Here is a 25,280-nt window from a genome sequence, read left to right as displayed (position 1 = left end):
CCTGGATGGGAAGTCGAGAACAAGGGGTCACAGTCTCGGGATACGGGGTAGGAAATTTAGGACTGAGATGAGGAGAAATGTTTTCACTCAGAGGGTGGCGAACCTGTGGAATTCTCTACCACAGAAGGCTGTGGAGGCCAAGTCACTGAATATATTTAAGAGGGCGATAGATAGATTTCTAGACACAAAAGGCATCAAGGGGTATGGGGGAAAAGCAGGAATATGGTGTTGAGATAGAGGATCAGCCATCATATTGAATGGCGGTGCAGACTCACAGGGCCGAATGGCCTAGTACTGCTCCTATTTTCTATGTTTCTATTGAAGTAAATGTTGGTCCCCCAGAGTATGAGATTGGGAATTAATAATGGAGAACAGGGAAATGGCAGAGAAGTTGAACAAATATTTTGTATCGGTCTTCACGGTAGAAGACACTAAAAACATCCCAATCGTGGATAATCTATAGGGAGGAACTTAATACAATCACAATAGCACCTGGTACAATAACGGGACTAAAGGCGGACAAGTCCCCTGGACCTGATACCTTACATCCTAGGGTCTTAAAAGAAATGGCTGCAGAAATAGTGGATGCATTGGTTGTAATCTATCAAAATTCCCTGGATTCTGGGGTGGTCCCAACAGATTGGAAAACCACAAATATAACGCCCCTATTTAAGAAAGGAGGCAGACAAAAAGCAGGAAACTATAGACCAGTTAGCCTAACATCTGTCATTGGGAAAATGGTGGAGTCCATTATTAAGGAAGCAGTAGTGGGACATTTGGAAAAGCATAATTCAATCAAGCAGAGTCAGCATGGTTTTATGAAAGGGTAATCATATTTGTCAAATTTGTTGGAGTGCTTTGAGGATATAACAAACAGGGTGGATAAAGGGGAACCAGTGGATGTGGTGTATTTGGACTTCCAGAAGACATTTGACAAGGTGCCACACGAAAGTTTACTGCACAAGATAAAAGTTCATGGGGTTGAGGGTAATATATTAGCATGGAAAGAAGATTGGCTAACTAACAGAAAACAGAGAGTCGGGATAAATGGTTCATTAGCTGGTTGGCAATCAGCAACTAGTGGGGTGCCGCAGGGATCAGTGCTGGGACCCCAACTATTGACAATCTATATTAACGACTTGGAAGAGGGGACTGAGTGTAACATAGCCAATTTGCTGATGATACAAAGATGGCAATGTGTGAGGAGGACATAAAAAAGCTGCAAAAGGACAGAGACAGACTAAGTGAGTGGGCAAAAATTTGGCAGATGGAGTATAATGTTGGAAAGTGTGAGGTCATGTACTTTGACAGAAAAAAATCAAAGAGAAAGTTATTATTTAAATGGAGAATGATTGCAAAGTGCTGCAGTACAGCGGGACCTGGGGGCACTTGTGCATGAAACACAAAAGGTTAGTATGCAGGTACAGCAAGTGATCAGGAAGACCAATGGTATCTTGGCTTTTATTGCAAAGAAGATGGAGTATAAAAGCAGTGAAGTCTTGTTACAGCTGGACAAGGTATTGGTGAGGCCACATCTGGAATACTGTGTACGTTTTGTTTTCCATATTTACGAAAGGATGTACTTGCTTTGGAGGCAGTTCAGAGAAGGTTCACTCGATTGATTCCGGGGATGAGGGGGTTGACGTATGAGGAAAGGTTGAGTCGGTTGGGCCTCTACTAATTGGAATTCAGAAGAATGAGAGGTGATCTTATCGAAACTTATAGGATTATGAGGGGGCGTGACAAGGTGGATGCAGAGAGGATGTTTCCACTGGTGGGGGAGACGAGAACTAGAGGGCATGATCTTAGAATAAGGAGCCGCCCATTTAAAACTTGAGATGAGGAGAAATTTCTTCTCTGAGGGTTGTGGATCTGTGGAATTCACTGCCTCAGAGAGCTGTGGAAGCTGGGACATTGAATAAATTTAAGACAGAAATAGACAGTTTCTTAAATGATAAGAGGATAAGGGGTTGTGGGGAACGAGCGGGGAAGTGGAGCTGAGTCCATGATCAGATCAGCCATGATCTTATTGATATTAGGATAGTTGAAGACCCTCATTATCACTGCTCTATAGTTCTTGCACCTCTCTAAAATTTCCCTGCAAATTTGCTCCTCTATATCCTTCCCATTAGTTGGTGGCCTGTAGAATACACCTCATCATGTAATGGCACCTCTATTATTTATTTTCTAAGCAAATAGATTCTGTTTTTGACCCCTCCAGGACCTCCTCTCTCTCCAGCACTGTAACAGTCTCCTTAACCAATACTGCCGCACCAACTCCTATCATTCATTCCCTATCTTTCCTGAACATCTTATATCCAGGAATATTTAGTACCCAATCCTGCCTGTTTTTGAACCAGGTCTCTGTTATCGCACAATTATCATCATGGGTCTGAAATTGCGGTTGGAGGTTTCTCGTGGGCAATTGTCTCCGACCCGAAACATTTCTCCGGATTTACCTGCTGGTCTGGGAGAAGCGTGGAATTCCGGAAGGGAGGCCGCCTCTTCCCGCACTGTGGAGCGCGCTCCCGTCTTCCAGGTTCCCACGCAGAAGATGCAGTCATGTGTGACTGCTCAGCCAATCAGGTACAGTATTCCACAGCTTTCTCATTAATAGCAATGGGAGCTTCGAGCTCCGTATCTACCAGTTCTCATTGGTATTAATGGAAAAAACTCACACTAAACACATATAATAAAAAATAAAAAACACACCTCACATAATGAAAATTAATTGAAATTAAAGTTAATAAATATCTGAGAAAAAAAATTCCGAGTTTTTAATAAGTTTTTTTAAATTATGGTTAAAAATAAATATAACAAAGTGGGCAGGGTTTTTTAAAATAATCTCTTTTTTTCATTTAATTTTATTATATTTATGTATGTTTTAAACTCTTACGTCTGTAAAAGTAAGCTTTTATCTGGCACAAGAATTTTGAGGACATTTGCTGAGCAAGATATGGGTAAATCCCGCAATCTTGCCCAAGTACATGTCCTCGTTCCCTATAGATGCTGGGTATGTCATGCTCCAGCTCGAAAGATCAGAAAAGCCGGGTTTCAGCGCATGCGCATTGGGCACTGAAAACCGGCTTTTGTGATGCCTTCCGGGCTGCGGAGACACTCTGTACAGACCCTGGGAGGCCGGAATTTCCAGCCCCATAACCCATGTGGCTATTTACAACTGCAGCTCACCAATCTCATTCACACGCATGCACTGTAAACCTGTCTCAGACCTTCTTGCATTCTCTCTTAGTTTGACGCTACCTAAGACTGTACTATTTCATACTCTGGTGCTAACTGTCTCTCCCCATCCTTCGTGCACTTTGTTTCCCCTTTCGAATGCTACGTCCTGGTGCCCAACCCCCTGCTAAATGAGTTTAAACCCTCCCCAACCACACTAGCCACCCCCCCCGCCTCATTATCACAAGGATATTGATCCCAGCTCTGTCCGGTAACCCCTCCGGCCTGTACAGGTTCCACTGGTCCCAATCAGGAATGCAAAGCCCTTACTCCTGCACCATCTCTCCAGCCATGCATTCATCTGCTCTATCCTCCTATTTCTATACTCTCAAGCTCGTGGCACCGGGAGTAATCCGGTGATTACTATATTTGGGGTCTTGCTTTGCACCTCTTGTTCCCAAAGTGCTCCACCACAGGGGGATTCCCGCACCATGTCTGGCTCTGTTGCAGACTCATTGACAGATTGATTGATATGATGAGTCAACAACAGCAAATATCGTATCATGGGACCACCCAGATGGTAGAAGACAAGCTAGATGGACCTTCGTCTTTCCTGTGTAGCAATTCCTATGTTGGTGTATTACAGAGGTGGAAGCAGGTGGTCTCAGTGATGGCGAGGATATGGGGTCAGATAGGGCAACGAGGTTGCAAACAGTCCAGTTCAACAGTGTTCAGGGAGCAGGATGTAATCAGTGGCAAGGGAATGGAATTTGTAGCGTCAGTGGCTTCGGTTTTCCAATATTTAATTCGAGGAAACTTCGACTCATCCAATACTGGATGTTACACAAGCAGTCTGATAGCACTGAGGTCGCGGAGGTCGGGAGAGGTGGTGATCAGGTACAGCTCAAAATTCAGTGGCAATGAGTTTATTTCCTGGAGCTTTTCTTCATTCCTCAGTTCCCCCAAGGCCTGGGACCACACTGGTCTCTTCTCTGAAGCTTTCCCAATACATGTAAAGCCTTGCTGAGATAGAATGACCAAAATTACCCCGAACTCGAGAATGGCCTCACCATCAACCTGCACAATATTAGAAATGCAGTCGGGAATTTGTTAGTGAAGAGCTAACTCCCTCCCATCCATCCGTGCTAACTCCCTCCATCGATCCGTGCTTCCTCCCATCCATCCGTGCTAACTCTCTCTCCCATCCATCCGTGCTAACTCCCTCGTACCATCCCAGACCCATCCACTTTGTTTGACATCGCACCTCGATGTGAAGGTTGAATACATTCCAAGAAAGAGCTGTGTGGAGTGTCTGGGACTGGAATGGGTCCCGATGAGAATGGGTCCCGATGATTGAAGCGTTTGTTTGAATGTGGTATTTGGGTATAGAATGGCGGGCCTGATTGAGATTGCTTAGGTTGTGATGTTGGCTTGTCCCACCTGACAATTAATGCTGCTTTTCCTCATTCAGCCTTCTGTACCAAGAAAATCGATCATTACCTCATTGAGGCTGTCACAAAGGTCTGTATCTAAAGAAAAGAGAAATTCCAGGGTTCAGCACATGCCTTTGCAAGTCGATCGTGCCCAATTCGATGAAAAGGCATTGAGCTCCCATGGTGAGTTATGCGGTTGTGTTTTTCCAATGAGTGCAGCTCCAACAACTCAAGAAGCTTGACGCCATCCAGGACAAAGCAGCCCGCTTGATCAGCTTCCCATCCACCACCTTCAACATTCACTCCCTCCACCACCGGCGCACCGTGGCTGCAGTGTGTACCATCCACAGGATGCACTACAGCAACTCGCCAAGGCTTCTTCGGCAGCACCTCCCAAACCCGACCTCTAGCACCTAAAAGGACAAGGGCAGCAGGCGCATGAGAAAACCACCACCACCACTTTCCCCTCCAAGTCACACACCATCCTGACTTGGAAATATATCGTTGTTCCTTCATCGTCGCTGGGTCAAAATCCTGGATCTCACTCCCTAACAGCACTGTGGGAGCACCTTCACCACACGGACTGCAGCGGTTCAAGTAGGTGGCTCACCACCATTTTCTCGAGGGCAATTAGGGATGGGAAATAAATGCTGGTTTTGCCAGCAACGCCCACATCTCATGAACAATTATAGAATCCTAGCACAGTAGGAGACCATTGGGCCAGTCGAGTCCGTGCCGGCTCTCTGCAAGGGCACTTCAGCTAGTCCCACTCCCACTGCCTGCTTACAAACAATTCCAGGAGACACAGCCCACGGGCACTATCTCTGCACGTCACTCCTCAGGCAAGCACCCACTGTTTCCTTCTCATCAGTCAGTCCCTTACCCATTTCCAGAATTCACCTTTAATCAGCACCACTTATTCAACAGCCTCGCGTATGGAAACGAGTAAAACACTGAGCTCTCACAGCATTCCATCTCATTTCTGTTGCAGACAGCCAACAATCGGTTCGCAAAGTGTCTACAATCAACTATAGATTCAATCAAGTTTCCCCTCATAAACAGGTGAGAGACACACACCAGGATGGGCTTTCTGACACATCTACCTGTGCACACACTGAGTAAGTAATGGGGTCTTTGTGCAGAGTGGGGCTCGAGGCCCAATCACATTGTCCCTTTTTATTACCATTCCAGCTGCAATACATTGGCCCAGCTGGACAAGATGTGCAAAACACAAACATTGGCCACAAGAAAAGTCCATTTAACCCAACAAGCCCCATTTTGTTAAATTCCAACAACACTTACCCCATCTTCTCACCATACCCCTCTTCCCCACCTACCCACCTTCTCCCCATATCACACTCCCCCACCTACCCACCTTCTCCCCATATCCCACTCCCCCACCTACCCACCTTCTCCCCATATCCCTCAAACCCACCGACCTAGGTATGGGATATGGTGAGAGGATGGGTAGGTTGGGTTTGAGGGATATGGGGAGAAATGGGTAAGTGGGTTTGAGGGATTATGGGGAGAAGGTGGTTAGGTAGGGTTGGGGGATATGGGGAGGTGAGATTGAGGGATATGGTGAACATAAGAAAAAGGAGCAGAAGATGGCCATTTGGCCCCTCGAGCCTGCTCCATCATTCAATAAGATCATGGCTGATCTGGTCTTGGGCTTAGCTCCACTTCCCTGCCCACTCCCCATAACCCTTCACTCCCTTATCGTTCAAAAATCTGTCTACCTCCAGTTTAAATATAATCAATGACCCAGCCCTCTTGGGCAGAGAATTCCACAGATTTACGACCCTCTGAGAGAAGAAATTCCTCCTCATCTCAGTTTTAAATGGGCGACCCCTTATTTTGAAACTATGCCCCCAGTTCTAGATTCCCCGAGGGGAAACATCCTCTCTGCATCTACCTTGTCAAGCTCCCTCAGTATCTTGTATGGTTCAATAAGATCACCTCTCATTCTTCTAAATTCCAACATACTCAACCTTTTCTCATAAGTGAACCTCTTCATGTCCAGCATCAAACTAGTGAACCTTCTCTGAACTGCCTCCAATGCAAGTATATCCTTCCTTAAATACGGAGACCAAAACTGTATGCAGTACTCCAGGTGTGGCCTCACCAATACCCTGTACAGTTGTAGCAGGACTTCTCTGCTTTTATACTCCATCCCCCTTGCAATAAAGATCAATATCCCATTTGTCTGCCTGATTACTTGCTGTACCTGCATACTAACTTTTTGTGTTTCATGCACAAGGATCCCAGGTCCCTGTGTACTGCAGTACTTTGCAATTTATCTCCAGTATTTGGGGATCTGATAGTAACAGGGAGGGTGGGTACAGATAATACTGCCCAATGGGTGGATGGAGACGTTATACTGACTGACTAATCGGTCCAGAATAACATGATACATACTGAGAGGGGATGATACTGACCGACCGGTATATGGGGGGGGGTGATACTGACCAACTGGTATGAGGGGGGGCGATACTGACCGACCGGTATATGGGGGGGTAATACTGACCGACCGGTATATGAGGGGTGTGATAATGACCGACACACGGTATGAGGGGGGGTGATGATATTGACCGACCGACCGGTCGACTGAGATGTTTAATGAACTGTTTCCTCTCAGCAGTCCCAAGTAGCAAGACGTGGGCCCGAATTCATGAAGAATTTATTTAATTTGTTTGGCCACAGTCCTCTTGTTTTGAACTTCCTCCAAAGTCTAAACCTGGAGCCACGATGTGGAGAAAACATCTATGTGACGAGAACAGAGATCCAACGCCTGCCGCAATATCCTTTTACCGGTTCCTTCCTTGCAGCAGTCAAAGTAAGGGAACTTCTTCATTTGCACATCCTGCATCTGTCGTTCTGACCTGGTGGCTTCCCACTGCTCCAAAGAGAATGTGTGCCTCATGCACTTGTGGTTTACCTGCACCGTGCTGTGTTGCATAGCCCCATGGTGCAACATTGAGAAACAAAGCCAGCAGTAAAACACCACAAGAACATTTACAGCAAAGCACAGCTTCAAACCAGACCGGAGGCAATACAAGGAAAAGGGGAGTCCAAACTAAACTGTGTGCATTGGTGCACAGAGTACTAAGAAACAAAACTGGGAGAGTTGGTTAAAATGGAAGATCAAGGCGTAACTGAAACATATGTGGGGCTTGTTCAGGATTGGCAATTAAATATTCATTGATATGAAACTTTCAGGGGACACATTGAAGGCAGAAAAAGTACTGTACCAGGATTAATTAAAGATAATATCATTGCGCCAAGGTATAAAGATTTATATCGAGGAGCGGTTTAAACATTCTCTCTCTGGATTAAATTGAGAAGTCGGAAGAAATTAGCCATGGGAGTCGATCACTGCCGAGCACTGGACAGGAAATTGAAGATGAAATCTGAAAACAAATTAGAGAAGCATGTACTTGTATTAACAATAGAGTTATAATTGTAGGAGACTTGAATTATTTGAAAATATCCTGCGATAGAAGAGATATTTGTGTTCCATGTTACTACTCCAACAAGGAAGGAAACATTACTTGACCCAGTCCTCACTACTGAAAGAGCAGAGATTTTGAAAGCTGGGGAACATTTGGGGAAACAGTGACCACAAATATTTCATCATCATTGTTATGTGTGCAAGCACTCCAGTAATGACTCCACCAGTGAGGGTATTGACCTTCGTCTGTTTATTGTAGCTCCTGAGTGAGGACACAATGAGGTGAGCTCCCTTTTATACTGTGTTACTGCAATGTGCAGGTAACCCTTGGGTCTCCTTCTGGTGGTACAGGTATGGTGTATACTGTGTGAGGATACATTCAGTGGTCTAATATTACAGTACATACATTATACATACACAACAACACTCCCCCCTAAGTATTGTGCCACTGGCCTTTGCACTGGGTGCTCTGGCCCTCGACTTAAGTGCCCAAAGCCCTTGCACTTTGCCTGTGCTTGGGAATGGCTCTCTCCCTGTGGACCCCCATGTCCTTATTGCCACAACATTGGGAAATGGTCAGCAGTGGACGGTAGGAGGTTGTAGTGAGGGTTGTGTGGTTTCTGGGTGAGATCCGTGTGTGTCCATGGCCACATAGATCCATTTCCGCCCCCCCTCCCCCCCATGCATAGACCATGTGTGTGGCTCGACATCTGCATTGGTGTGCATGTACAGAGAATAAAGAATCGGATTGGTTATATCTCTGTTTTTGGGTTCAGCAGTGGAACAAGTACATTTTACAGGTAAGGTACATACGTGGTATTACAGTCTTGCCCCTGGGGTGTGGGTGCAGGTGGGTGAGGATGCTTGTTCCGGAGCAACCGGACTGTGGCCCCTGCTAGCTGGGTGGGCATGGATTGCTCACCTGGCTATGTCTCAGGCCATAGCCGTTGCTTAGTGGTGGGCAGAGCCACAGGAATGTGTGGGCTCCCTGTCCTCCTTAGAGGGCTGCAGTATCTCTCTCCTGCTCTTCAGCGGTGATGGGAGCCTGGTCATCCCAGACCCATCGGGAGGGCCGGAGGGTGCTGGCCTCCTGCTCCCGGTGCTGGCCCTGGTGACCAGGTGTGTAGGGTCGATCTGAGGCAGGGTGCCAGTGGTGTCGCCTGTGCCGTCCATTGATCGTTGGCCCTGCTCCCACTGTGTGTGTGGCCACACTCCCAGGGGCATCACATTGGTCCCAGAGGCACAGGCTACATGATCGGGTAGCCCGCTGGACCTGGGTGCTTCCCACAGGAGGTTGCCTTTGGCTGTGTCGGCGTGCATGGAGAACCCGGCATCACATCTCATTTCATCATTAGCATACATAATACATTGGCTCCGACCACAATCAGCCGACTCAACATCGTTACTTGTCTTTACATTTTGGCATTTGTCAATGACATCACTTTCCTGTCAAAATCTCTGTGCAAGGTTACATTTAAATACCTGCATTTGTTAGTTACATCTTTTTCATTAGTATTACCACATCGCTGTTCAACAGTACATTTGTATACTTGCATTTGTTAATTATACCTTTATCATTAGTATTACCACATCACTGTTCAACAGTACATTTAGATTCTTACATTTGTTGATTACATCTTTTACATTAGTGTCACCAGCATCGCTGTTCAACGGTACATTTGTATACTTGCATTTGTTATATACCTTTATCATTAGTGTCACCGGCATCGCTGTACAAAGAGTGGGACTGTCCCTTTAATTATTCTGGGTTGTCGGTCTCCTTCAAAAGGGCCTTGCAATCTTTACCCCAATCCGGTTCGCTGCTCGGCATCACATGTGGTTCCCTCAACGCTGCCCCTCGTGGTCTGGTTGCGGCCATCTTGATTTCAGGTGCTTCACCTCGTGGTGCGGGCGCCATCTTTCTCTCCACGAGGTCGGCTGTGGTGATCCTTTTCTCCCCAGGTTCTGCCACGGAAGCCGGGAATTTACCTTCTGTGCCGATCTTCTTCCCTCGGAGTCCTGCCACTGGAGCCCGGAAGCTGAGTCTGGTTGTTTGGGTTGACTCATTCCGCCGTTGAGTTGTGCAGTCTGTGTCGTCGTCGTCACGCAGTCGAGTTGGGCAGTAGGATCTTCAGGTGCTGTGATGGATCCAAATTTGGGGCCACCTAGGACGTCGATCGTCGGGGCCTGGAGGCTTTCCCAGCTCCAACAGATTTGGATTTGCTTCATCCATCTTCTTCCCAACAGCGTTGGACCATCACCAAAGTTAGCTTGTGCATCGTGCCGCCATGGGACACCTGGACATCCAGGCTGCCAATGATTGGGATGGTGTCTTTTGTGTAAGTGAGCAGCTTTGCCTGGATTGGGAGCATTTTGGTTCGGTCGGCGGGATTGTCCCAAAGTTTCTTGAAGGCCGTCTGATTCATCAGCGGTTGTCTCGCCCCTGTATCAACCTCCATCAAGACTGGAACTCCGTTGATTTCTACTTCCATTTTCCACGGGGAACTCTCGGTGGAGCAGGTATACACTCCGTACACCTCTTCCAGGGGCTGAGTTGCTTCATAGACTCTCTCTTCGTCTTCATCAGCGCTGGAGCCCGGGTGATCGGCCAACTCTTCAGCGACTCGGTGAGTAAAGTTTCGTCTACACATCCGCTGAAGGTGATCTTTAGTGTTGCAGCCTTTGCAAGTATAGTCCTTGTATCGGCACTGGTGGGCCCTGTGATTTCCTCCACAGCGCCAGCATGAGGCTGGCCGGTTGGCCCCATGTGGCGGACTCAGGGTTGCGAGACTCAGGGTAGCAGCCTTGCCTCTGAAAGGCACCACGGTACTTCTCGGGTTAGAGTCCTGGGGGTGAGTCGTCATCCTTTTGGAATCGCAGGCCGAGTGCCTGGTTCACTTTAACTGCAGGGTGACCATACTGTTCGCAGAGAGCAGCTTGTGGAGGAGGCCCTCGTGGCCGATTCCAATAACAAAAATGTCCCTTAGTGCTTCGGCGAGGTGGCTGCCAAATCACACGGTGCAGCCAATCGTCTGAGGTCTGCAGCATATTTTGCGATTTCTTGGCCTTCGGGCCGCCGGTGGGTGTAGAACCGGTGTCTGGCTGTGAGGATGCTCTCTTTAGGTTTGAGCTGTTCCTGTGTTATTGTTACGAGCTCTGCGTACATTTTGGTGATTGTCTTCGCTGGGGCTAGCAGGTCCCTGACAAGGCCGTGGACAGTGGGCCCACAACTGCTGAGCAGAATGGCCCAGCGAGGTTGGTGTGTCTCCAGCCAGGTTGTTCGCGATGAAGAAGTGTTTGAACCTTTCCACAAAGGCGTCCCAATCTTCCCCATCAGCGAATTGTTGAAAGTTGCTTAGGTTAGCCATGTTGCGTGTGAAAATTCGTAATCTCGTCGCCAGTTGTTATGTGTGCAAGCACTCTAGTAATGACTCCACCAGGGAGCGTATTGCACTTGAACTGTTGTGACCTTAGTCTGTTTATTGCAGCTCCCTGAGTGAGGACACAATGAGGTGAGCTCACTTTTATACTTGGTTACCTGCAGGTGTGCAGGTGGCCCTTAGGTCTCCACCAGTAGCACCCTCTGGTGGTACAGTTATGGTGTATACAATGTGAGGATACATTCAGTCGTCTAATGTTACAGTACATACATTATACATATACAACAATCATCATCAAAGATAGTCCCTCGAGTCGAGGATGACTTGCTTCCACATCAAGAAGTTCACAGGTGTTTCAATGAAGGACCCAATATTCCAGGTCCCGAACTTCATCCTGAAGGGTGGAAGATGCCTGTGCGTGGATTTTTTAACATGTGGTGACCGTTGCACACCAGCCACCACACGGGTTTGACAGAGCTAGGCCTTGGTCCAGTGGCAAGGATTAACCAGGACAACTGGAGACCTGCTCTGCTGCACGGACCTAGTGCGTGCACATATCGCAGTGTGGGCTGGTCCGTGCTGTCCCTGGGCCCTCGCCTCTTCTAGGCCCTGACCTCTCGCCTCTCCTGGGCCCCAATCACGTCCCTCTACAATCTCTCGCTGCTCCTGCGCCCTGACCTCGCTGCTCCTGCAGTACCTGCCCACGCTCCAATCACCGACCTGGATCTTGGTGATGTCCCTCTTCACTGCCGTTGTTCTCCTGCTCCAGCGTGTGCTGCTCCCATCAGAGCAGGCTGGGGAGTGGAAGGAGCAGCGTGGCGGCACACCACTCCAGGGAGCACAAATATTTTGGGGCAGTGTAAGAACAGAAAAGGCAATTCGAGGACAAGGGAAAGAAAATGAGACTGGTGCATTAAGAATGAATCATTTAACGTTTCACCCCTCCCTGCTTTTTCCCTAACTGCTGGATTTACAGATAATGCTCCCACATACAATGACGTGATTAAGGCAGGAAATCAGAACCTGCTCAAGATGAAGGAGAAATTGTCTCAGCAGCAGCCCAGCGGGTGAGTGATGCGGCACACGGAGCACCAGGCCGACCTTGTAGGCAGCCCTGGCACGTTCAGCTGCTCAGAGTAACGGCAGTGGATGCCTCGCTAGTGACTGGGCTCCTCTCCACTGGCCCAGTGCTGCCTCCACACACACTGCAGGAACCTTGGCCAAGCACTGCTCACAGGAAGCCTTCTCAAATGTCACTGTTCAGCAATACGAATAATTGCAGATCTTCACCAATCATTTCTACCCCTCCCCGAAGTCCCAGCTGTGCCTCCCAGTTCCGTTTCTGCCCCCCATAGCAGGAAATGGGCAGCTTGTTGCACAGTAAAGAGGAATTTCTATCTCCGCAGTGTTTTTTATTTTTATATTTATCACTAGAAATCAGGGCTTAGAAACATTCTGGAAATCAGTTGTTGTGAAGATTCTAGTTTTAAAGTGAACAAATTATCGGGGGTAGGCTGGACCAGTGGGAGAGACCCAGGCCCAAAACCAGCTCGGGTTGAGGGGATGAAAGTCTCCACTGTCTCCCGGCTGCTCCTGGGGTCAAGGGTCAAGGCCCCAATTGCACCTGGGATCAAGGTTCACACTGCACCTGGGTTCAAGGGTCAAGGCCCCGACTGCACCTGCGGTCATATAAGAAATAGGAGCAGGAGTAGGCCATATGGCCCCTCGAGCCTGCTCCGTCATTCAATAAGATCATGGCTGATCTGATCATGGACTCAGCTCCACTTCCCTGCCCGCTCCCCATAACACTTTATTCCCTTATCGCTCAAAGATCTGTCTATCTCCACCTTAAATATATTCAATGACCCAGACTCCACAGCTCTCTGGGGCAGAGAATGCCACAGATTTACAAATCTCAGAGAAGAAATTCCTCCTCGTTTCCGTTTTAAATGGGCGGCCCCTTATTCTGAGACCTACTCAACCTATCTTCATGTCAACCCCCTCATCTCCGGAATCAACCTAGGGAACCTTCTCTGAACAGCCTCCAATGCAAGTATATCCTTCCCTAAATAAGGAGACCAAAACTGTATGCAGTACTCCAGGTGTGGTCTCACCAATACCCTGTACAGTTGTAGCAAGACTTCTCTGCTTTTATACTCTATCCCCCTTGCAATAAAGGCCAACATTCCATTTGCCTTCCTGATTACTTGCTGTAACTGCATACTAATGTTTTGTGTTTCATGCACAAGGACCCCCAGGTCCCTCTGTACTGCAGCACTTTGCAATGTTTCTCCATTTAAATTATAATTTGCTTTTCAATTTTTTCTGCCAAAGTGGATAAACTCACATTTTCCCACATTATACTCCATCTGCCAAATTTTTGCCCTCTCACTTAACCTATCCCTTTGCAGATTTTTTGTGTCCTCCTCACAATTTACTTTCCCACCCATCTTTGTATCATCAGCAAACTTAGTTACATCACACTCGGTCCTTTCATCTAAGTCATTAATATAGTTTGTAAATAGTTGGGGCCCCAGCACTGATCCCTGCAGCACCCCACTAGTCACTGTTTGCCAACCGGAAAATGACCCAATTATCCGACTCTCTGTTTTCTGTTAGTTAGCCAATCCTCTATCCATGCTAATATATTACTCCTGACCCCGTGAACTTTTATTTTGTGCAGTAAACTTTTATGTGGCACCTTATCGAATGCCTTCTGGAAATCTAAATATACCACATCTATTGATTCCCCCTTATCCACCCTGCTCGTTACATCCTCAAAGAACGCCCGCAAATTTGACAAACATGATTTCCCTTTCATAAAAATATAGAAATCTCATCATCATCATCATCATAGGCAGTCCCTCAGAATCGAGGAAGACTTGCTTCCACTCCTGAAGTGAGTTCTTTGGTGACTGAACAGTCCAATACGAGAGCCACAGACCCTGTCACAGGTGGGACAGATAGTCGTTGAGGGAAGGGGAGGGTGGGACAGGTTGCCGCACGCTTCCACTGCATGCGCTTGGTTTCTGCATGCTCTCGGCGATGAGACTCGAGGAGCTCAGCACCCTCCCGGATGCACTTCCTCCACTTATGGTGGTCTGGTCTTTGGCCAGGGACTCCCAGGTGTCAGTGGGGATGTTGCACTTTATCAGGGAGGCTTTGAGCGACAGCACAGAAGGAGGCCATTTCGACCCATTGTGTCCGCGCCGGCCGACAAAGAGCCACACGGCCCTCGGTCAGCAGCCCTGAAGGTTACATATAAACCTATGAACAATGGCGGACAGGCAAAGAGCACCCAGCCCAACCAGTCCACCTCACACAACCACGACACTCCTTATACAGAAACATTCTACACTCCACCCCAACCAGAGCCATGTGATCTCCTGGGAGAGGCAAAAACCAGATAAAAAACCCAGGCCAATTGGAGAAAAAAATCTGGGAAAATTTCTTTCCGACCCATCCAGGTGACTGAAACTAGTCCAGGAGATCACCCTGGCCGTATTCAATTCCCTGCAGTACTTACCATTATATCTGCGCTGTCCAACAAGAATTTAACCAGTCTAATCCCACTCAGCCATGATCTTATTGAATGGCCTACTCCTGTTCCTATTTCTTATGTTATTTTACCAGCTCTAGGTCCCTAACCCTGCAGATTATGGCACTTTAAGTGCCCATCCAAGCATCTTTAAATGTGGTGCGGGTTTCTGCATCCACCACCCTTCCAGGCAATGAGTTCCAGACACCCACAACCCTCTGCGTAAAGAAGCCCCTCTGAACCTTCCACCAACCACCTTAAAACTATGTCCCCTCATAATTAACCCCTCCACCAAGGGAAATAGGCCCTTACTATCCACTATATCCAGGCCCCTCAAAATTTTATACGTCTCAATGAGGTCTCCCCTCAGCCTCCTCTGTTCCAAGCAGGACAAACCCAGCCTATCCAATCTGTCCTCATAACTAAGATTCTCCATTCCAGACAGCATCCTAGTAAATCTCCTCTGCACCCTCTCCAGTGCAATCACGTCCTTTCTATAATAAGGCGACCAGAACTGCAGGCAGTACTCCAGCTGTGGCCTAACAAGAGCATTATACAATTTAAGCATAACCTCCCTGCTCTTGTATTCTATGCCTCAGCTAATAAAGGCAAGCATTCCGTATGCCTTCTTAACACCTTATCCACCTGGCCTGCTACTTTCAGGAATCCATGGACAAGCACTCCAAGGTCCTTTTGTTCATCTACACTTCAAAGTGGCCTACCATTTAATGTGTATACCCTTTCCTTATTAGCCCTCCCAAAGTGCATTACCTCACACTTCTCTGAATTAAATTCCATTTGATTCTCCTGCAGTCCATGACTTTCCTCTTCAGTATCAACCACACAGCCAATTTTAGTGTCATCTGCAAACGTCTTAATCATACTCCCGATATTCAAATCTAGATCATTGATTGTAAACCACAAAAAGCAAGGGACCAAGTACTGAGCCCTGCAGAACCCCACTGAAAACATCCTTCCAGTCACAAAAACATCCATCAATCATTACCCTTTGCTTCTTACCTCTAAGCCAATTTTGGATCCAACTTGTCACCTTGCCCTGGATCCCATGGGCTTAATCATGGTGACCAGTTTACAATGTGGGACCTTATCAAAAGCTTTGCCAAAGTCCATATATATATATACGACATCGTACGCACTACCCTCATCGACCCTCCTGGTTACCTCCTCGAAAAATTCAATCAGGTTAATCAAACATAGTCTTCCCTTAACAAATCCGTGCTGCCTGTCCCTAATTAATCCTTGCTTTTCTAAATGTAGGTTTATCCTGTCCTTCAGGATTTTTTCCAATAATTTTCCCACCATTGAGGTTAGGCTGACAGGCCTATTACTCAGCCTATCCCTTTCTCCCTTCTTATATATTAGCAGTCCTCCAGTCCTCCGGCACCATGCCCAAATCCAAAGAGGACTGCAAAATGATGATCAAGGCCTCTGCTATTTCCTTTTTTACTTGGCTCAACGTCCTGGGATGCATTTATCTACTTTCAAAGCTGCTAAACCCCTTAATATTTCCTCTCTCACTATGTTTATTTCATCCAGAATATCACACTCTTCCTCGATAGCAGTATCTGCATTGCCATTGTAAAACCATGCTGACTCTGCCTGATTGAATCATGCTTTTCCACATGTCCTGTTACTACGTCCTTAATAATGGACGCCAATATTTTCCCAACGACAGATGTTAGGCTAACTGGTCTATAGTTTCCTGCTTTCTGACTGCCTCCTTTTTTTAAATAGGGGTGTTACATTTGCGGTTTTCCAATTCATGGGACCTCCCCAGAATCCAGGGAATTTTGGGAGATTACAACCAATGCATACTCTCACTGCAGTCACTTTTAAGACCCTAGGATGCAAGCCATCGGGTCCAGGGGACCTGTCTGCTTTTATTTTACCGAGTACTACTTCTTTCGTGATAGTGATAGTATTAAGTTCCTCCCTCTCTCTTGCCCCAACTGTACCTGGGTTCAAGGGTCAAGGCCCCGACTGACCGGGGGTCAGAAGCATATGGTGAAATGGGTAGACACACGGCAGATCCAAGTTAATGGGAATATGTATGAATGATGCTCTGTGGAAGGAACGCAATATAATCTAAATGCTGCTATTTTAAGGGGGTGGAAGAGCAGAGGGACCTGCATGCATGCTCACAAATCCTTGAAGGTGGCAGGGCAAATTGAGAAGGTGGTGAAGAAATGGTCTGGGTGCATGGCTTTGTGTATACTGGCATTGAATACTAAACAAGGCGGTTATGCTAAACCTTTGCAAATCACTGGTTGGGCCTGAGCTGGAGTACCGAGTTCAGTTCTGGACACCACACTCTAGGAAGGATATCAAGGCCCTGGAGAGGGTGCAGAGGTTTACCAGGATGGTACCATGGATGAGGGGGTTCAGTTACGTGGAGAGATCGGAGAAGCTCCTGAGAGCAGAAAAAGTTAAGGGGAGATCGAACAGAGGTATAATCTGTTTTAGTGATGTTGGTTGAGGGATAAATATTGACCAGGACACCGGGGATAACTCCCCTGCTCTTCTTCGAACTAGTGCCATGGGATCTTTTACGTCCACCCGAGAGAGCAGACGGGGCCTCGGTTTAACGTCTCATCTGAAAGACGGCATCTCCGACGGTGTAGCACTCCCTCAGCACTGCACTGGAGTGTAAGCCTAGATTTATGTGTTCAAGTCCCAGGAGTGGGACTTGAACCCACAACCTTCTGACTTCGAGGCGAGGGTTATCACCATCATAGACAGTCCCTCGGAATCAAGGAAGACTTGCTTCCACTCTTAATATGAGTCCTTAGGTGGCTGAACAGTCCAATACGAGAACCACAGACTCTGTCACAGGTGGAACAGACAGCGGTTGAAGGAAAGGGTGGATGGGACAGGTTTGCTGCACGCTCCTTCCGCTGCCTGTGCTTGATTTCTGCATGCTCTCGGTGATGAGATTCGAGGTGCTCAGCGCCCTCCCCGATGCACTTCCTCCACTTAGGACGGTTTTTGGCCCGGGACTCCCAGGTGTCAGTGGGGATGTCGCACTTTATCAGGGAGGTTTTGAGGGTGTCCCTGTAACGTTTCCTCTGCCCACCTTGGGCTCATTTGCCATGAAGGAGTTCCAAGTAGAGCGCTTGCTTTGGGAGTTTCGTGTCTGGCATGCGGACAATGTGGCTCGCCCAGTGGAGCTGATCAAGTGTGGTCAGTGCTTCAATGCTGGGGATGTTGGCCTGGATGAGGACGCTAATGTTAGTGCGTCTATCCTCCCAGGAGATTGCTACCTGTTCTGCCCTACCAGTACTCTGTTACATATTGCCACACACAGTGACAGTTGCACAGTGTACACCCACAGCCCCAGGAAGCACCAGCATGCTTCCCAGAGTAACTTGCCTACTCCAAAATCATATCGACTTTCTTGTTACAGGGCACAGCAGCTTGCACAGTCAAGTTAAACACCGGGGCAAGCTCCGAAACCACCAGGGTGAGTAGGGCTGTTATCGAGAGCAGCCAGATAGCCAAGAATGATATAGAATATACAGCACAGGAGCAGGCCATTCGGCCCAACCACTCAATGCTGGTGTATGCTCCACTCGAGCCTCCTCTACCCCATTTAGATTCTTCTCGGAGAACATGACAGCGAGGAGTTTGGGTAAATGTTACAGTGAGGGGTGTGGGGTATATCAGTGTTACAGTGAGGGGTGTGGGGTATATCCGTGTGACAGTGAGGGGTGTGGGGTATATCAGTGTTACAGTGAGGGGTGCGGGGTATATCAGTATGTGACAGTGATGGGTGTAGGGTATATCAGTGTTACAGTGTGGGGTATATCAGTGTTACAGTGAGGGGTTTGGGGTTCATCAGTGTGACAGTGAGGGGTGTGAGGTATATCAGTGTTGCACTGAGATCTGTGGCGTATATCAGTGTTACAGTGAGGGGTGTGGGGTATATCAGTGTTACAGTGAGGGGTGTGGGGTATATCAGTGTGTTGCAGTGAGGGGTGTGGGGTATATCAGTATGTGACAGTGAGGGTTGTCGGGTATATCAGTGTTACAGTGAGGGTTGTGGGGTATATCAGTGTGTTGCAGTGAGGGGTGTGGGGTATATCAATGTTACAGTGAGGGGTGCGGGGTATATCAGTGTTACAGTGAGGGGTGTGGGGTATATCAATATGTGATAGTGAGGGCTGTGGGGTATATCAGTATTACAGTGAGGGGTGTAGGGTATATCAGTGTTACAGTGAGGGGTGTGGGGTATATCAGTGTGTTACAGTGAGGGAATGTAGGTATATCAGTTTTACAGTGAGGAGTGTGGAGTATATCAATATGTGATAGTGAGGGGTGTAGGGTATATCAGTGTTATCGTGAGGGAAGTGGGGTATATCAGTGTTGCACTGACAGCTGTGGCGTATATCAGAGTTACAGTGAGGGGTGTGGGGTATATCAGTTGTACAGTGAGGGGTGTGGGGTATATCAGTGTTACAGTGAGGGGTGTGGGGTATATCAGTGTGTTGCAGTGAGGGGTGTGGGGTATATCAGTATGTGACAGTGAGGGTTGTAGGGTATATCAGTGTTACAGTGAGGGTTGTGGGGTATATCAGTGTGTTGCAGTGAGGGGTGTGGGGTATATCAGTGTTACAGTGAAGTGTGTGAGGTATATCGGTGTTACAGTGAGGGATATGGGGTATATCAGTGTTGCAATGAGGGGTGTCTGGACCAAGACTTAGCTCTGTCAAGCCCGTGTGGTGGCTGCTGTGCAACGGTCACCACACGTAAAAAAAATTCACGCACAGGCATCTTCCACCCTTGAGATGTAGTTCAGGATGTGGAATATTAGATGGTTATTTGAAACACCTGTGAACTCATCCTTTTTCCGTAGTGGAAGCAAGTCATCCTCGTTTCGAGGGACTGCCTATGATGATGATGATGATGAGTGGTGTGGGGTATATCAGTGTGTTACAGTGAGGGGTGTGGGGTATATCAGTTTTACAATGAGGGGTGTGGGATATATCAGTATTACAGTGAGGGGTGTGGAGTATATTAGTTTTACAGTGAGGGGTGTGGAATATATCAGTTTTACAGTGTGAGGTATATCAGTGTTGCAGTGAGGGGTGTGGGGTATATCAGTATGTGACAGTGAGGGGTGTGAGGTATATCAGTGTTACAGTGAGGGGTGTGGGGTCTATCAGTGTTCCAGTGAGTGGTGTGGGGTATATCAGTGTTACAGTGAGTGGTGTGGGGTATATCAGTGTTACAGTGAGGGGTTTGGGGTATATCAGTGTGACAGTGAGGGGTGTGGGGTATATCAGTGTTACAGTGAGTGGTGTGGGGTATATCAGTGTGACAGTGAGGGGTGTGAGGTATATCAGTGTTACAGTGAGGGGTGTGGGGTATATCAATGGTCCAGTGAGAGGTGTGGGGTATATCAGTCTTACTGTGAGGGGAGTGGGGTATATCAGTGTGTTACAGTGAGGGTGTGGGTATATCAGTGTTACAGTGAGCGGTGTGGAGTATATCAATATGTGATAGTGAGGGGTGTGAGGTATATCAGTGTTACAGTGAGGGTTGTGGGGTATATCAGTGTGTTGCACTGAGGTCTGTGGCGTATATCAGTGTTACAGTGAGGGGTGTGGGGTATATCAGTTTACAGTGAGGGGTGTGGGGTATATCAGTGTGTTGCAGTGAGGGGTGTGGGGTATATCAGTATGTGACAGTGAGGGTTGTAGGGTATATCGGTGTTACAGTGAGGGTTGTGGGGTATATCAGTGTGTTGCAGTGAGGGGTGTGGGGTATATCAATGTTGCAGTGAGGGGTGTGGGGTATATCAGTCTTACTGTGAGGGGAGTGGGTTATATCAGTGTGTTACAGTGAGGGGTGCAGGGTATATCAGTGTTACAGTGAGGGGTGTGGGGTATATCAATATGTGATAGTGAGGGGTGTGAGGTATATCAGTGTTACAGTGAGGGGTGTAGGGTATATCAGTGTTGCACTGAGGGCTGTGGGGTATATCAGTATTACAGTGAGGGGTGTGGGGTGTATCAGTATGTGACAGTGAGGGGTGTGGGGTATATCAGTGTTACAGTGAGGTGTGTGGGGTATATCAGTGTTACAGTGAGGGGTGCCTGGACCAAGACCTCGCTCTGTCAAGCCTGTGTGGTGGCCGGTGTACAACGGTCACCACACATTAAAAAAATTCACGGACAGGGATCTTCCACCCTTCAGATATAGTTCAGGATCTGGAATATGAGCTGGTTATTTGAAACACCTGTGAACTCATCCTTTTTCCGATGTGGAAGCAAGGCATCCTCGTTTCGAGGGATTGCCTATGATGATGATGATGATTGGTATGGGATATATCAGTGTTATAGTGAGGGGTGTGGGGTATATCAGTGTTACAGTGAGAGGTGTGGGGTATATCAGTGTTACAGTGAGGGGTGTGGAATATATCAGTTTTACAGTGAGGGGTGTGGGGTATATCAGGGTTACAGTGAGGGGTGTGGGGTATATAAGTGTTACAGTGAGGGGTTTGGGGTGTATCAGTGTGACAGTGAGGGGTGTGGGGTATATCAGTGTTACAGTGAGTGGTGTGGGGTATATCAGTGTGACAGTGAGGGGTGTGGGGTATATCAGTCTTACTGTGAGGGGAGTGGGGTATATCAGTGTTACAGTGAGGGGTGTGGAGTATATCAATATGTGATAGTGAGGGGTGTGAGGTATATCAGTGTTATACTGAGGGATGTGGGGTATATCAGTGTTGCACTGAGGTCTGTGGCGTATATCAGTGTTACAGTGAGGGGTGTGAGGTATATCAGTTTACATTGAGGAGTGTGGGGTATATCAGTGTGTTGCAGTGAGGGGTGTGGGTATATCAGTATGTGACAGTGAGGGGTGTAGGGTATATCAGTTTTACAGTGAGGGGTGTGGGGTATATCAGTGTTACAGTGAGGGGTGTGGGGTATATCAGTGTGTTGCAATGAGGGGTGTGGGGTATATCAGTATGTGACAGTGAGGGGTGTGGGGTATATCAGTGTTACAGTGAGGGTTGTGGGGTATATCAGTGTGTTGCAGTGAGGGGTGTGGGGTATATCAATGTTACAGTGAGGGGTTGTGGGGTATATCAGTCTTACTGTGAGGGGAGTGGGTTATATCAGTGTGTTAGTGAGGGGTGCGGGGTATATCAGTGTTACAGTGAGGGGTGTGGGGTATATCAGTGTTGCACTGAGGGCTGTGGGGTATATCAGTATTTCAGTGAGGGGTGTAGGGTATATCAGTGTTACAGTGAGGGGTGTGGGGTATATCAGTGTTACAGTGAGGGGTGTGGCGTATATCAGTGTGTTACAGTGAGGGGTGTGGGGTATATCAGTGTGTTACAGTGAGGGGTGTGGGGTATATCAGTGTGTTGCAGTGAGGGGTGTGGGCTGTATCAGTATGTGACAGTGAGGGGTGTAGGGTATATCAGTGTTACAGTGAGGGGTGTGGCGTATATCAGTGTGTTGCACTGAGGGCTGTGGGGTATATCAGTGTTACAGTGAGGTGTGTGGGGTATATCAGTATGTGACAGTGAGGGGTGTGAGGTATATCAGTGTTACAGTGAGGGGTGTGGGGTCTATCAGTGTTCCAGTGAGGGGTGCCTGGACCAAGACCTAGCTCTGTCAAGCCCGTGTGGTGGCTGGTGTACAACGGTCACCACTCATTAAAAATATTCACGGACAGGCATCTTCCACCCTTCAGATATCGTTCAGGATCTGGAATATGAGCTGGTTATTTGAAACACCTGTGAACTCATCCTTTTTCCGATGTGGAAGCAAGGCATCCTCGTTTCGAGGGATTGCCTATGATGATGATGATGAGTGGTGTGGGGTATATCAGTGTTACAGTGAGAGGTGTGGAATATATCAGTTTTACAATGAGGGGTGTGGGGTATATCAGGGTTACAGTTAGGGGTGTGGAATATATCAGTTTTACAGTGAAGGGTGTGGAATATATCAGTTTTACAGTGTGGGGTATATCAGTATTATAGTGGGGTGTGGAGTATATCAGTTTTACAGTGAGGGGTGTGGGGTATATCAGGGTTACAGTGAGGGGTGTGGAGTATATCAGTGTTACAGTGAGGGGTGTGGTATATATCAGTGTTAAGGTGAGGGTGTGGGGTATATCAGTGTTACAGTGAGGGATGTGGGGTATATCAGTGTTACAATGAGAGGTGTGGGCTATATCAGTGTTGCAGTGAGGGGTATGGGGTATATCAGTGTGACAGTGAGGGGTGTGAGGTATATCAGTGTTACAGTCAGGGGTGTGAGGTATATCAGTGTTACAGTGAGGGGTGCGGGGTCTATCAGTGTCAGTGTGGGGTGTGGGGTATATCGGTCTTACTGTGAGGGGAGTGGGGTATATAAGTGTTAGTGAGGGGTGTGGGGTATATCAATCTTACTGTGAGGGGTGTGCTGTATATCAGTGTTACAGTGAGTGGTGTGGAGTATAACAGTATGTGAAAGTGAGGAATGTGAGGTATATCAGTGATACAGTGAGGGTTGTGGGGTATATCAGTGTGTTGCAGTGAGGGGTGTGGGGTATATCAGTATGTGACAGTGAGGGATGTGGGGTATATCAGTGTTACAGTGAGTGGTGTGGGATATATCAGTGTGTTGCAGTGAGGGGTCTGGGGTATATCAGTATGTGATAGTGAGGGGTGTCGGGTATATCAGTTTTACAGTGAGGGGTGTAGGGTATATTAGTGTTACTGTGAGGGGTGTGAGGTATATCAGTGTTAAAGTGAGGTGTGTGGAGTATATCAATTTTACAGTGAGGGATGCTGGGTATATCAGTGTTGCAGTGAGGGATGCTGGGTATATCAGTGTTGCAGTGAGGGGTGCGGGCTATATCAGTGTTACACTGAGTGGTGCAGGGTATATCAGTGTGTTACACAGAGGCGTGCGGCGTATATCAGTGTGTTACAGTGAGGGTTGTGGGGTATATCAGTGTTACATTGAGTGGTGCGGGGTATATCAGTGTTATACAGAGGGATGTGGGGTATATCACTGTTACAGTGAGGGGTGTGGGGTATATCAGTATTGCAGTGAGGGAATGTAGCATATATCAGTGTTAGAGTGAGGATTGTGGGGTGTATCAGTGTTGCAGTGAGGGGTGTGGAGTATATCAGTGTTACACTGAGGGGTGCGGGGTATATCTGTTACAGTGAGGGGTGTGGTGTATATCAGTGTTACAGTGAGGGGTGTGGGGTATATCAGGTTTACAGTGAGCGGTGTGGTGTATATCAGTGTTACAGTGAGTGGTGTGGGGTATAGCAGTGTTACAGTGAGGGCTGCGGGGTGTCTCAGTTTTACAGTGAGGGGTGTGGGGTATATCAGTGTTACAGTGAGGGGTGTGGGGTACATCTGTCACACAGGGATGCGGGGTATATCAGTGTTGCACTGAGGAATGTGTAGTTCTATCAGTGTTACAGTGAGGGGTGTGGGGTATATCAGTGTTGCAGTGAGGGGTGCGGGGTATATCAATGTTACAGTGACGGGTGCGGGGTATATCAGTGTTGCACTGAGGGGTGTGGGGTATATCAGTGTGTTACAGTGAGGGGTGCGGGCAGTGGGTGAAGCCAGAGGGAGTGCAGGACGGCCTGGCTCTGGCTCAGGCTCAGGGCGGCCTGAGACGGAGCTGGCTGGAGGGGTCAGTTGATGAAATCTGGACTCGGTTGCCAGCTGAATGTTTATTTACTTGATGTTTTACAGATTCTTTCGTGATGCAAGGCTGGAAGCTGGGCACTCCATACGATGCTTACTCCGACCTCGCTGGAACCCGGAGACTCAGGCATTCTGTTGCCAAACCGTACTGTGGTGAAAGTGAAGATTGTCGAAGTGTTCTGTGGCCTGATGTCGCCCATGCTGCATCACTGCTGTTTCATAATAAATGATCTGTTGACAACCTAGAGATAGCCCAATGTTTCCAACCTCGGTCCTCTCACTGAACCTGTGGGAGCGACTGTTCATCGCCCAGCAGGTGGGTTCACCCGTCTCAGCACACAGAGCACCCCTGTCCCAGCACACACAGCACCCCCGGTCCCAGCACACACGGCACGCACCGTCCCAGCACACACAGCGGCCCCCGTCCCAGCATACACGGCACACTCCATCCCGTCCCACCATACACGGCATCTCATCCCATCCCAGCACACACAGCACATCCCAACCCGTCCCAGCACACCCCATCCCAGCATGACCCCCCCCCCCCCCGCAATCCTGTCTCCACACTGAGGAAACCCTCCATCATGCTAAATGTGTCAGCCGTGGGCAGTG

The 25,280-nt window shown here is 47.9% G+C and overlaps 1 protein-coding gene across 7 annotated transcripts in view; it reads left to right on the top strand.

Annotated features, from left to right (window-relative positions):
* Window positions 1-24,904, top strand: part of LOC139256877 (protein FAM227A-like) — a 129,883-nt gene extending 104,979 nt beyond the window's left edge. For 3 of the 7 annotated variants that reach the window (XM_070874338.1, XM_070874341.1, XM_070874342.1), the window contains 5 exons: window positions 4,649-4,793; window positions 5,602-5,672; window positions 7,249-7,410; window positions 12,417-12,508; window positions 24,717-24,904. In XM_070874338.1, coding sequence (XP_070730439.1) covers window positions 4,649-4,793; window positions 5,602-5,672; window positions 7,249-7,410; window positions 12,417-12,508; window positions 24,717-24,825 — 579 coding nt within the window. In that variant the 3' untranslated portion in view covers window positions 24,826-24,904. Of the gene's footprint in view, window positions 1-4,648; window positions 4,794-5,601; window positions 5,673-7,248; window positions 7,411-12,416; window positions 12,509-18,403; window positions 18,461-24,716 lie in introns of those variants that run through there. The other 4 variants (XM_070874340.1, XM_070874339.1, XM_070874345.1 and 1 more) reach the window with 4 other exon arrangements.
* Window positions 24,905-25,280: the final 376 nt, after the last annotated feature.

The sequence above is a fragment of the Pristiophorus japonicus genome, unplaced genomic scaffold, assembly GCF_044704955.1.
Source record: "Pristiophorus japonicus isolate sPriJap1 unplaced genomic scaffold, sPriJap1.hap1 HAP1_SCAFFOLD_789, whole genome shotgun sequence".
NCBI classification, from domain to species: Eukaryota; Metazoa; Chordata; class Chondrichthyes; family Pristiophoridae; genus Pristiophorus; species Pristiophorus japonicus.
This window is presented reverse-complemented; position numbering and strand designations above follow the sequence as displayed.